Here is a 14,572-nt window from a genome sequence, read left to right on the forward strand (position 1 = left end):
AGTGGTTAATGATGAGAGGGGTTTTAATGACTTTGACTATCAATGAGGGTCTTCTAAGCTCAGTGGTTAATGATGAGAGGGGTTTTAATGACTTTGACTATCAATGAGGGTCTTCTAAGCTCAGTGGTTAATGATGAGAGGGGTTTTAATGACTTTGGCTATCAATGAGGGTCTTCTTAGCTCAGTGGTTAATGATGAGAGGGGTTTTAATGACTTTAGCTATCAATGAGGGTCTTCTAAGCTCAGTGGTTAATGATGAGAGGGGTTTTAATGACTTTGGCTATCAATGAGGGTCTTCTAAGCTCAGTGGTTAATGATGAGAGGGGTTTTAATGACTTTGGCTATCAATGAGGGTCTTCTAAGCTCAGTGGTTAATGATGAGGGGGGTTTTAATGACTTTGGCTATCAATGAGGGTCTTCTAAGCTCAGTGGTTAATGATGAGAGGGGTTTTAATGACTTTGACTATCAATGAGGGTCTTCTTAGCTCAGTGGTTAATGATGAGAGGGGTTTTAATGACTTTGGCTATCAATGAGGGTCTTCTAAGCTCAGCGGTTAATGATGAGAGGGGTTTTAATGACTTTGACTATCAATGAGGGTCTTCTAAGCTCAGTGGTTAATGATGAGAGGGGTTTTAATGACTTTGGCTATCAATGAGGGTCTTCTTAGCTCAGTGGTTAATGATGAGAGGGGTTTTAATGACTTTGGCTATCAATGAGGGTCTTCTAAGCTCAGTGGTTAATGAACCTAGGATATGAAACTAATAGAAATAAATGCTGCATTCTATTTAGTAAGAAACTAGAAATTTTAAGAGTTTTGTACATATGTTTAGGTACAGCGATATTTTCTATTTTAGTCAGAGAATGATGTATACCAGTATTTATCAGGAGTCCCTATTGTACCAAAAACAGAATTCCTACAACTGAGTCACCCTGATGTCATGGATGAGTACAACAAGGTCGTCCATTACATGAGGTTTGCACTGGCAGCATATGGATGGCCAGTCTTCATGATGACAAATACTGGGTGTGGTTTATGTAAAATAACACCTCAATTAAGGTAAATGCCAAGGTCATTAAGGGTCACAAGGTCATCCATTACATGAGGTTTGCACTGGCAGCATATGGGTGGCCAGTCTTCATGAAAAAAATACTGGGTGTGATCTATGTAAAATAACACCACAATTAAGGTAAATGTCAAGGTCATTAAGGGTCACAAGGTCATACATTACATAAGGTTTTCACTGGCAGCATATGGATGGCCAGTCTTCATGATAACAAATACTGGGTGTGGTCTATGTAAATAACACCACAATTAAGGTAAATGCCAAGGTCATTAATGGTCACAAGGTCATCCATTACATGAGGTATGCACTAGCAGCATATGGATGGCCAGTCTTCATGATGACAAATACTGGGTGTGGTCTATGTAAAATAACATAAATGTGAAGGTCATTAAGTGTCACAAGGTCATGCATTTCATGAGTTTAAAAAAGAAGATGTGGTATGATTGCCAATGAGACAACTCTCCACAAGAGACCAAATGACACACAAAAAAAAATATAGGTCACTGTACAGCCTTCAACAATGAACAAAGTCCATACAGCTATAAAAGGCCGAAATGACATATGTAAAACAATTCATATGAGAAAACTAACGACAAAAAATGAACTAAAAAAAATATGTAACACATTTTAGATTAATTTATTATTAATTTAGTCTGTGGTCATTTAATTCAATTTAATTTTAATGAGTGAACTCAATGAATATTTTAATTAAAGTATAAATGTATTATTTCATATTCATATTTATTGTTTTCTTACCGGATAGTTTCAATAAATAATGTCTATTAATTTTTTATACGACCGCAAATTTTGAAAAAATTTTCGTCGTATATTGCTATCACGTTGGCGTCTGCGTCGTCGTCGTCGTCGTCGTCGTCGTTGTCGTCGTCCGGTGTCCGAATACTTTTAGTTTTCGCACTCTAACTTTAGTAAAAGTGAATGGAAATCTATGAAATTTTAACACAAGGTTGATGACCACAAAAGGAAGGTTGGTATTGATTTTGGGAGTTTTGGTCCCAACATTTTAGGAATTAGGGGCCAAAAAGGGCCCAAATAAGCATTTTCTTGGTTTTCGCACTATAACTTTAGTTTAAGTTAATAGAAATCTATGAAATTTTGACACAAGGTTTATGACCACAAAAGAACGGTTGGGATTGATTTTGGGAGTTTTGGTCTCAACAGTTTAGGAATTAGGGGCCAAAAAAGGGCCCAAATAAGCATTATTCTTGGTTTTCGCACAATAACATTAGTTTAAGTAAATAGAAATCAATGAAATTTAAACACAATGTTAATGACTACAAAAGGAAGGTTGGTATCGATTTTGGGAGTTTAGGTCCCAACAGTTTAGGAATTAGGGGCCAAAAAGGGACCCAAATAAGCATTTTTCTTGGTTTTCGCACCATAACGTTAGTATAAGTAAATAGAAATCTATGAAATTTAAACATAAGGTTTATGACCATAAAAGAAAGGTTGGGTTTGATTTTGGGAGTTTTGGTCCCAACATAATAAGGGGCCCAAAGGGTCCAAAATTAAACTTTTGTTTGATTTCATCAAAATTGAATAATTGGGGTTCTTTGATATGCTGAATCTAACTGTCATGACTGTGTATGTAGATTCTTAACTTTTGGTCCCGTTTTCAAATTGGTCTACATTAAGGTCCAAAGGGTCCAAAATTAAACTTAGTTTGATTTTGACAAAAAATGAATCAGTTAGGTTCTTTGATATGCTGAATCTAAAAATGTACTTAGATTCTTGATTATTGGCCCAGTTTTCAAGTTGGTCCAAATCGGGGTCCAAAATTAAACTTTGTTTGATTTCATCAAAAATTGAATAAATGGGGTTCTTTGATATACCAAATCTAACTGTGTATGTAGATTCTTCATTTTTGGTCCTGTTTTCAAATTGGTCTACACTAAAGTCCAAAGGGTTCAAAATTAAACTTAGTCTGATTTTAACAAAAATTGAAATCTTGAAGTTCTTTGATATGCTGAATTCAAAAATGTACTTAGATTTTTTATTATGGGCCCAGTTTTCAAGTTGGTCCAAATCAGGATCTAAAATTATTATATTAAGTATTGTGCAATAGCAAGTCTTTTCAATTGCACAGTATTGCGCAATGGCAAGAAATATCTAATTGCACAATATTGTGAAATATCAAAAAAAAAATTAATTAGAGTTATCTTTCTTTGTCCAGAATAGTAAGCAAGAAATATCTAATTGCAAAATATTGTGCAATAGCAAGATTTTTTTTTAATTGGAGTTATCTTTCTTTGTCCAGAATCAACTTAAATCTTTGTTATATACAATATACAATGTATATTCACTTTTTACTACCAACTGATAAATTAAAATAATCTTTACCATTCAGTGATAACAAGCAGTTTTTTTACATCTTAATATTTTATGATGTATTTAAATGAGTAGTTATTGTTGCAAACTCCATTAGAAATTTTAATTGAGATTAGTTTTGGAATAAGGGAAAGGGGGGTGTGATTAAAAAAATTGGGTTCAATTTTTCTCATTTGAAATTTCATAAATAAAAAAGAAAATTTCTTCAAACATTTTTTTGAGAGGATTAATATTCAACAGCATAGTGAATTGCTCTAAGAGAAACAAAAAATTTAAGTTCATTAGAATACATTCATTCTGTGTCAGAAACCTATGCTGTGTCAACTATTTAATCACAATCCAAATTTAGAGCTGAATCCAGCTTGAATGTTGTGTCCATACTTGCCCTAACCGTTCAGGGTTCAACCTCTGCGGTCGTATAAAGCTACGCCCTGCGGAGCATCTGGTTTTATAATGAAATCTAGGTATGTATTGAAAGTTCAATGTAAAATCTTAACAATGTGTGACTTGAATGGAGATTTGTCTTATTGGTAATCATACCACATCTACTTATGTTACAAATACTTGCTGAAATTTGAAGTCAAAAGATGGCTTCCATTTACATATCTTTAAAAAAACAAAACATAAAGAGAAAAATATTTGTATCCATCATGAGACAAGAAGCCATAATCATAACTGGACATCAAGTAAATGAGAGTTAATAAAATATTGTTGATATTTTATTGATTTCTGTCTCATTTATGTTGTATTCATAAGTGTCTCAAACTATCTAACTTTTTCTACTCTTGACCTTTACCAATGCTAAGCGATGATGATTTATTTGCATAAAGTATTTATAGATCTTGAAGGAATAAAAACTATTTATTTGATGTATATGCCATTATGTGTATTTATTTGATGTATATGCCATTATGTGTATTTATTTGATGTATATGCCATTATGTGTAAAGACATTTGAATAATGAGCAAAAATATATATTAGTAATATATGTTTTGACAGCTTTGGTTTTTTTAAAAGGATTAACAGAATATTTTATGCTAACTTATAATGCACATATGATATCATGATTTTTTCTTTCAAATTGATACTAAAATGTCTACAAGAAAATTGAATTAAGGTGGATTAACTGTATACTGCCATCTTTAAATTGTAAAATAACAGTACACAATGAGTCTAGTTCTTTTCTTAAACCCACAAATTTTGAGACAGATAAAATAATTAAGTGATTTATTGAATTATTGTAGGACTGTTTTAATAAATAACATTTTTTTTTTTGTTCAAATAAGTTTTTTAACTTAGTGTAAATTTAATGGGAGATAACTCAAATAGAACACTGTGTAAGGGAAGTTTGAGATAAACAATTAATGTATTTATTTGAATAAAAAAGAATACGAGATTTATTGAATAGTTAAGGCTGTTTTGAATTATACCAAATATTTGTTAGAATCAATTTTTTCAACTTCACAATTTAAGGGGAGATAACTCAAATAATAAATACTTTGTAAGGGAATGTTATGTTAACAAGATTTGTAGCAAGAAACTTTTATTTTCATTTTATTTTAGCATATTATCAAATCTGTCTTCTCATAGTTAATTTTAAATTTCTTTATATATCTTTGAGTTATTATTCACAAAAAAGTGTTTTTTTCATGAATACTTTTTTCAAATTTGTCCATATGTTTTTTGGCGAGTGGGAGAGGTCACAGGTCAAAACATATTGATAAACAAACAGAAAATTATTCAACAAATAATGAAATTAATCTTTGAATTTACTGATGAACTTACAGAAAATGATAGGACAAATAATGAAATTGTCCTATAATCTATGGATAAACTAACAGAAAATGACTCTACAAATAACAAATAACAAAAGTTTCTTCAAATTTATTGATAAACTAACACAAAATTACTGTATAATTAACAATAACAAAAGTCTCTTAAAATCTATTGATAAACTAACTGAAGCTGACTTGACAAATAACAAAAATGTCTTTGTATTCTTTGAGAATCAATGATTGTTGACCATGTTTGTGTCTTTAGAGAGAATCAATGATTGTTTGTGTCCTGAGAGAGAGTTATCTGGAATTGACACGTCACAATTCATTTGCTCATCTATCAGTCATCTGTGGTTGACATTTGTAAGACTTGTCCCCAAAGCAATTATATTTTACTTGTCTGTCAGTCTGGTATTAGAGAGAAAAAAAATGGATGGAGAAATTGGATTAAGTTTGATAATCAAAACACGTTTATTTTGTTTTAAATGTGTGTTATCTAATAAAAAACTAAATATACATGTGGGATCTTATAGATTTCATTTGTTGTAACAATGATTTATAGAAGAGAAGATTTTTTAAGAACAAATTCATGACATTATGTTTCAATTATAGTTGATCATCAGAAGTGTACAGAATTAAATTTAATATTGATATTTTATTTTCAATTATCAAAAAGTTGTTTTGTGTTTGAAAACGTTACAGTGATGCTGATTCTATTTATGGATTGAGGCACCCTAAGGGAGTAGAATTAATTGATGATAATTGTATTGTAGGTGTTGTTGTTCCTGTTATGGATTGAGGCACCCTAAGGGAGTAGAATTAATTGATGATAATTGTATTTTAGGTGTTGTTATTCCTGTTATGGATTGAGGCACCCTAAGGGAGTAGAATTAATTGATGATAATTGTATTTTAGGTGTTGTTGTTCCTGTTGTGGATTGAGGCACCCTAAGGGAGTAGAATTAATAGATGATAATTGTTGTCAGTGTAATTTTGCGGCATTGTTACACCTGAGTGGACTGAAACAAGCAGATTTGGTTTATGTGACTTACCATGTTGATGTATGTACACATTTCTTCTTTGAAAATTAATTATAGTATCAAAAGAGGAGTATAATGGCAAAAATATTAATATTCTTAAAAGATTTTCAAAATTATGCTCATTTTATTGATGAATTAATGGGATGACTTTTATCTAATCGCTGAAGTTCAGAAAAGACATGTGTGATGTTGAAAAGTTCAATTAATTTTTAGAAAAGGCAAATAAAAAATGACATTTACCACACTAACATCTTTGTATAAGACATCTTGTAGCAAAATTTATTATATATAACCATGAACAATAACAATTACCTCAAATTGAGAACTTATATAAAAAATGGTGAGTTTATTTTTCAGTTAACTGGAAGTCAGTTTGGTTTTCTTATATTTTTAAGTCTCCCAAACAAAGTTTGGAGACTTATTGTTTTTGGTCAGTTCTTATTATTTTTATTATGTCACCCGATCGACAATGTCGGGTGACATATTGCTTTTCCTCTGTTTCTTTGTTATTATTATTATTCTTCCAACTATTTTGTCCGCCACTTTTCTCGGAGCCAATGGAACCAATCTTAATGATAGTTAAGTATAATAGGGAACACAAAATTTCGGGTTGCAGTAGGGTCCAAGACCATAAAAAATGGCTGCCGTTTCCATAGAAACGGAACAATTGTGAAAAATTCCACTTTTTGGTTTTTGTGAATAATTTGGAGATGCTTAAACTCAGAATCATTATATTTTGATACAATGAAGGTGCCACCCATATACTGGTTTTGGATGATTTTGGCAATCATTGGAACTACTATGTTGTCATGGAAACTACACCAAAAATTTCAAAATTATGAAAATGCTCCAAATTTTTTGAAACTTTAACATAACGATGAGCAACTTTGGTAGATGTGGAATTTGGCGTTGGAATTTCCAAAATGTCTGCCGTTTCCATGGAAACAATGCAAAAAGGTCAAAATGCTCCAAAAACTTCCGGGTTTGGTGAATAACTTTGGTATGCTTGAACTTAAAATCATCAAATTTTAATGCAATATAGTTGTCCACTATATCCAGGTTTTGAATGATTTTGACAATCATTGGAACTACTATGTTACCATGGATACAGGATCAAATATTTCAAAAATTTCAAAATGCTCCAAAATTAATGAAACTTAATATGATTGTTGACTGTCAAGACTGCATCAGACTTTTGAAGTTGGAATTACCAAAATGGCCACCGTTGCCATGGAAACTGCAGAAATGTCAAATATTTTCAAAATGCTCCAAACTTAATGAAACTTAATATTATTGTTAACTGGCATGTATAGATGATACTTTTGACTTTCGAATTTTCAAAATGGCTGCCGTTGCAATGGAAACAGAAGAAATGTGAAACTTTTGACAATGCTCAAAATGTACTGAAAATTTACAGAAAGATATATCGCAATGCGTTGATCAGCATTCAATGTTAAATTGTTTTCAAATTCCTGTCGCTTAGTGGCAATAGGGGAAGGGTGACATCCGCTATTGCTTGCAATGGCAATTCTAGTTATGTCACCCGATCGACAATGTCGGGTGACATATTGCTTTTCCTCTGTTTCTTTTTCTGTATTATTATGTCACCCGATCGACAATGTCGGGTGACATATTGCTTTTCTTATGTTTCTTTGTTATTATGTCACCCGATCGACAATGTCGGGTGACATATTGCTTTTCCTCTGTTTCTTTACTATTATTATTCTTATTCTTCCAATGATTTTGTCCGGCAGTTTTCTTGGAGACAATGGAACCAATCTTAATGATAGTTGACTATAATGAGGAACACAAAATTCCGGGTTGCAGTAGGTCATAAGACCATTAAAAATGGCTGCCGTTACCATGGAAACGGAACAAATGTGAAAAATTAAATTTTTGGGTTTTGGTGAATAATTTGGAGATGCTTAAACTCAGAATCATTATATTTTGATACAATGTAGGTGCCGGCCATATACTGGTTTTGGATGATTTTGGCAATCATTGGAACTTCTATGTTGTCATGGAAACTACACCTAAAAATTTCCAAAATATCAAAATGCTCCAAATTTTTTGAAACTTTAGCATAACGATGAGCAACTTTGGTAGATGTGGAATTTGGCGTTAGAATTTCGAAAATGTCTTGTGTTACCATGGAAACAAGGCAAAATGGTCAAAACGCTTAAAAAACCTTAAAAAGTGGCATTTACTTCCTTAAAATGGTAGGTCAAATCCATTGAAACTCTTATGGTATGTTCCCTCCCATGTACCAATGTGGTATCTGCCATTAGAAATTTGGAATGGTCTGTGTTACCATAGAAACCAGCCAAAATGTCAAAAATTTCAAAAATTTCAAAATGCTCAAAAAGTATTGATACTTAGTATGATTGTTGAATGTCAAATCTGCATGAGACTTTTGGAGTTGGAATTTCCAAAATGGCCACCGTTGCCATGGAAACTGCAGAAATGTCAAATATTTTCAAAATGCTCCAAACTTAATAAAACAATATTATTGTCAACTGGCATGTATAGATGAGACTTTTGACTTTGAAATTTTCAAAATGGCTGCCGTTGCCATGGAAACAGTAGAAATGTGAAACTTTTGAAAATGCTCTTATATTACTGAAAATTTACAGAAAGATATATCGCAATTCATAGATCTGCATTCACTGTTAAGTTGTTTTGAAATGGCTACCGCTTAGTGACAATGGGGGGAAGGGTGACATCCGCTATTGCTTGCAATGGCAATTCTAGTTATTATTATTCTTCCACCTTTTTTTGTCCGACAGGTTTTTTGGAGTTAAATGGAACCAATCTTAATGATAATTCACTATAAGGAGGAACACAAAATTTCGGGTTGCAGTAGGGTCTAAGACCATTAAAAATGGCTGCCGTTTCCATGGAAACGGAACAATTGTGAAAAATTCCAGTTTTTGGTTTTGTGAATAATTTAGAGATGCTTAAACTCAGAATCATCATATTTTATCACAATGTAGGTGCCAGCCATATATTGGTTTTGGATGATATTGGCAATCATTGGAACCACTATGTTGCCATGGAAACCACCCCAAAAATTTCAAAAATTTCAAAATGCTCCAAATTTTTTGAAACTTTATAGTAACGATGAGCAACTTTGGTAGATGCGTAATTTGGCGTTGGAATTTCCAAAATGTCTGCCGTTACCATGGAAACAGTGCATAAGTGTCAAAATGCTCTAAAAACCTCAGGGTTTGGTGAATAATTTTGGTATGCTTGAACTTGAAATCATCAAATTTTTACACCATATAGTTGTCCACTATATACAGCTTTTGAATGATTGTGACAATCATTGGAACTCTTCTGTTACCATGGATACAGGACCAAATATTTCAAAAATTTCAAAATGCTCCTAAATTGATCAAACTTAATATGATTGTTGACTGGCAAGTCTGGATGAGACTTTGGACTTTGGAATTTCCAAAATGGCCACCGTTGCCATGGAAACTGCAAAAAAGTCAAAAAATTCTCAAAATGCTTTGAACTTAATAAAACTTGATATTATTGTTAACTGACAAGTAATGATGAGGCTTTTGACTTTGAAATTTTCAAAATGGCTGCCGTTGCCATGGAAACGGCAGAAATGTGAAATTTTTAAAATGCTGTGAATGTACTGAAAATTTACAGAAAGACGTATTGCCATGCATATTATATGTGCATTCACTGTTAAACCATTTTGAAATGGCTGCCGGTTAGTGGCAAAAGGGGAAGGGTGACATCCGCTATTGCTTGCAATGGCAATTCTAGTTATTATTATTATACTTCCACCTAATTTTGTCCGCCTGTTTTCTCAGAGCCAAAAGTACCAATCCGAATGATGGTGCACTATAACAAGGAACCCTGACTCCCCAGAGTCTGTGCAACTTTGGAACTAAAAAATGACTGCCATCACCATGGAAACGGAAAAATGGTGAACAAATATAATTTTGGAGTTCCTTGATTTATTTGAGAATACTTAAGCTTAAAATCTTTAAATTTTAATACAATGTAGGTGCCCACTATATACTGGTTTTGGATGATTTTGGCACATTTTTGAACTGCTATGTTGCCATGGAAACTACACCAAAAATTTCAAAAATATGGAAATGCTCCAATTTTTTGGAAACTTTAGCATAACGATGAGCAACTTTGGTAGATGTGGAATTTGGCGTTGGAATTTCCAAAATGTCTGCCGTTTCCATGGAAACAATGCAAAAAGGTCAAAATGCTCCAAAAACTTCCGGGTTTGGTGAATAACTTTGGTATGCTTGAACTTAAAATCATCAAATTTTTATGAAATATAGTTGTCCACTATATACAGGTTTTGAATGATTTTGATAATCATTGGAACTACTATGTTACCATGGATACAGGAGCAAAAATTTCAGAATGCTTCAAAATTGATGAAACTTGATATGATTGTTAACTGTCAAGTCTAGATATGACTTTTGAAGTTGGAATTTCTAAAATGGCCACGGTTGCCATGGAAACTGCAAAAATGTCAAAAATTCTCAAAATGGTTTTAACTTAATGAAATTTGATATTATTGGTAACTGACAAGTTAAGATGAGACCTTTGACTTTGAAATTTTCAAAATGGCTGCCGTTGCCATGGAAACGGTATAAATGTGAAATACTTTAAAATGCTCTGAATATACTGAAAATTTACAAAAAGATGAATAGCCATGCATATTTGTGCATTTACTGTTAAACAAGTTTGAAATGGCTGCCGCTTAGTGGCAATAGGGGGAAGGGTGACATCCGCTATTGCTTGCAATGGCAATTCTAGTTATTATGTCACCCGATCGACAATGTCGGGTGACATATTGCTTTTCCTCTGTTTCTTTGTTATTATTATTATTCTTCCAACTATTTTGTCCGCCACTTTTCTCGGAGCCAATGGAACCAATCTTAATGATAGTTAAGTATAATAGGGAACACAAAATTTCGGGTTGCAGTAGGGTCCAAGACCATAAAAAATGGCTGCCGTTTCCATAGAAACGGAACAATTGTGAAAAATTCCACTTTTTGGTTTTTGTGAATAATTTGGAGATGCTTAAACTCAGAATCATTATATTTTGATACAATGAAGGTGCCACCCATATACTGGTTTTGGATGATTTTGGCAATCATTGGAACTACTATGTTGTCATGGAAACTACACCAAAAATTTCAAAATTATGAAAATGCTCCAAATTTTTTGAAACTTTAACATAACGATGAGCAACTTTGGTAGATGTGGAATTTGGCGTTGGAATTTCCAAAATGTCTGCCGTTTCCATGGAAACAATGCAAAAAGGTCAAAATGCTCCAAAAACTTCCGGGTTTGGTGAATAACTTTGGTATGCTTGAACTTAAAATCATCAAATTTTAATGCAATATAGTTGTCCACTATATCCAGGTTTTGAATGATTTTGACAATCATTGGAACTACTATGTTACCATGGATACAGGATCAAATATTTCAAAAATTTCAAAATGCTCCAAAATTAATGAAACTTAATATGATTGTTGACTGTCAAGACTGCATCAGACTTTTGAAGTTGGAATTACCAAAATGGCCACCGTTGCCATGGAAACTGCAGAAATGTCAAATATTTTCAAAATGCTCCAAACTTAATGAAACTTAATATTATTGTTAACTGGCATGTATAGATGATACTTTTGACTTTCGAATTTTCAAAATGGCTGCCGTTGCAATGGAAACAGAAGAAATGTGAAACTTTTGACAATGCTCAAAATGTACTGAAAATTTACAGAAAGATATATCGCAATGCGTTGATCAGCATTCAATGTTAAATTGTTTTCAAATTCCTGTCGCTTAGTGGCAATAGGGGAAGGGTGACATCCGCTATTGCTTGCAATGGCAATTCTAGTTATTATTATACTTCCACCTAATTTTGTCCGCCCGCTTTCTCAGAGCCAAAAGTACCAATCCGAATGATGGTGCACTATAACAAGGAACCCTGACTCCCCAGAGTCTGTGCAACTTTGGAACTAAAAAATGGCTGCCATCACCATGGAAACGGAAAAATGGTGAAAAAATATAATTTTGGAGTTCCTTGAATTATTTGAGAATGCTTAAGCTTAAAATCTTTAGATTTCAATACAATGTAGGTGCCCACTATATACTGGTTTTGGATGATTTTGGCACATTTTGGAACTGCTATGTTGCCATGGAAACTACACCAAAAATTTCAAAAATATGGAAATGCTCCAATTTTTTTGAAACTTTAGCATAACGATGAGCAACTTTGGTAGATGTGGAATTTGGCGTTGGAATTTCCAAAATGTCTGCCGTTTCCATGGAAACAATGCAAAAAGGTCAAAATGTTCCAAAAACTTCCGGGTTTGGTGAATAACTTTGGTATGCTTAAACTTAAAATCATCAAATTTTTATGCAATATAGTTGTCCACTATATACAGGTTTTGAATGATTTTGATAATCATTGGAACTACTATGTTACCATGGATACAGGAGCAAAAATTTCAGAATGCTTCAAAATTGATGAAACTTGATATGATTGTTAACTGTCAAGTCTAGATATAACTTTTGAAGTTGGAATTTCCAAAATGGCCACGGTTGCCATGGAAACTGCAAAAATGTCAAAAATTCTCAAAATGGTTTTAACTTAATGAAATTTGATATTATTGGTAACTGACAAGTTAAGATGAGACTTTTGACTTTGAAATTTTCAAAATGGCTGCCGTTGCCATGGAAACGGTATAAATGTGAAATACTTTAAAATGCTCTGAATATACTGAAAATTTACAAAAAGATGAATAGCCATGCATATTTGTGCATTTACTGTTAAACAAGTTTAAAATGGCTGCCGCTTAGTGGCAATAGGGGGAAGGGTGACATCCGCTATTGCTTGCAATGGCAATTCTAGTTATTATGTCACCCGATCGACAATGTCGGGTGACATATTGCTATTCCTCTGTTTCTTTTTCACTATTATTATTATTATTATTATTATTATTCTTCCACCTAGTTTTGTCCGGCAGTTTTCTCAGAGCCAAAGGAACCAATCTGAATGATGGTGCACTATAACAAGGAACCCTGACTTTCCAGTTGCAGTGCAACTTTGGAACTAAAAAATGGCTGCCATCACCATGGAAACCGAAAAATAATGGAAAATTCCAGTTTTTGGTTTTGATGAATTATTTGGAAATGCTTTAACTTAGAATCATTATATTTTGATACAATGTAGGTGCCGGGCATATACTGGTTTTGGATGATTTTGGCAATCATTGGAACTGCTATGTTGCCATGGATACTACACCAAAAATTTCAAAAATATGGAAATGCTCCAAATTTTATAAAACTTCACAGTAATGATGAGCAACATTGGTAGATGTGGAATTTGGTGTTGCAATTTCGAAAATGTCTGCCGTTACCATGGAAACAATGCAAAACAGGTCAAAAAGTGGCATTTACTTTCTTAAAATGGTAGGTCAAATTGATGGAAACTTTGATGGTATGGTCCCTCCCATGTACCAATGTGGTATATGCCATTAAATTTTGGGAATGGTCTCTGTTGCCATAGGAACCATCACAAATGTCAAAATTTTCAAAAATTTCAAAATGCTTCAAAATTGATCAAGCTTCATATGATTATAGACTGTCAAGTCTGCTTGAGACTTTTGAAGTTGGAATTTCCAAAATGGCTACCGTTGCCATGGAAACTGGAAAAATGTCAAAAATTCTCAAATTGCTTTGAACTTAATGAAACTTGATATTATTGTTACCTGACAAGTAAAGATGAGACTTTTGATTTTGAAATTTTCAAAATGGCTGCCGTTGCCATGGAAACAGCGGAAATGTGAATTTTAAAAAATGCTTTGAATGTACTGAAAATTTACAGAAAAATCGATTGTCATGCATATATGTGCATTCACTGTTAAACAATTTTTAAATGGCTGCCGCTTAGTGGCCATTGGGGGAAGGGTGACATCCGCTATTGCTTGCAATGGCAATTCTAGTTATTATTATTCTTCCAACTATTTTGTCCGCCACTTTTCTCGGAGCCAATGGAACCAATCTTAATGATAGTTAAGTATAATAGGGAACACAAAATTGCGGGTTGCAGTAGGGTCTAAGACCATAAAAAATGGCTGCCGTTTCCATGGAAACGGAAAAATTGTAAAAAATTCCACTTTTTTGTTTTGGTGAATTATTTGGACATGCTTAAACTCAGAATCATTAGATTTTGATACAATGTAGGTGCCCCCTATATACTTGTTTTGGATGATTTTTGGCAATCATTGGAACTACTATGTTGCCATGGAAACTACACCAAAAATTTCCAAAATATGAAAATGCTCCAAATTT

The 14,572-nt window shown here is 33.0% G+C and overlaps 1 protein-coding gene across 1 annotated transcript in view; it reads left to right on the forward strand.

The window, feature by feature from the left end:
* The window catches only part of LOC143048749 (diacylglycerol lipase-alpha-like), a 93,763-nt gene that overhangs the window by 47,103 nt on the left and 32,088 nt on the right, over window positions 1-14,572 (forward strand). The window contains exons 8-9 of the mRNA XM_076222620.1: window positions 856-1,058; window positions 6,103-6,247. Of these exons, the coding sequence (XP_076078735.1) occupies window positions 856-1,058; window positions 6,103-6,247 (348 nt within the window). The remainder of the gene's footprint in view (window positions 1-855; window positions 1,059-6,102; window positions 6,248-14,572) is intronic.

This window comes from Mytilus galloprovincialis, chromosome 10 (genome assembly GCF_965363235.1).
Source record: "Mytilus galloprovincialis chromosome 10, xbMytGall1.hap1.1, whole genome shotgun sequence".
NCBI lineage: Eukaryota > Metazoa > Mollusca > Bivalvia > Mytilida > Mytilidae > Mytilus > Mytilus galloprovincialis.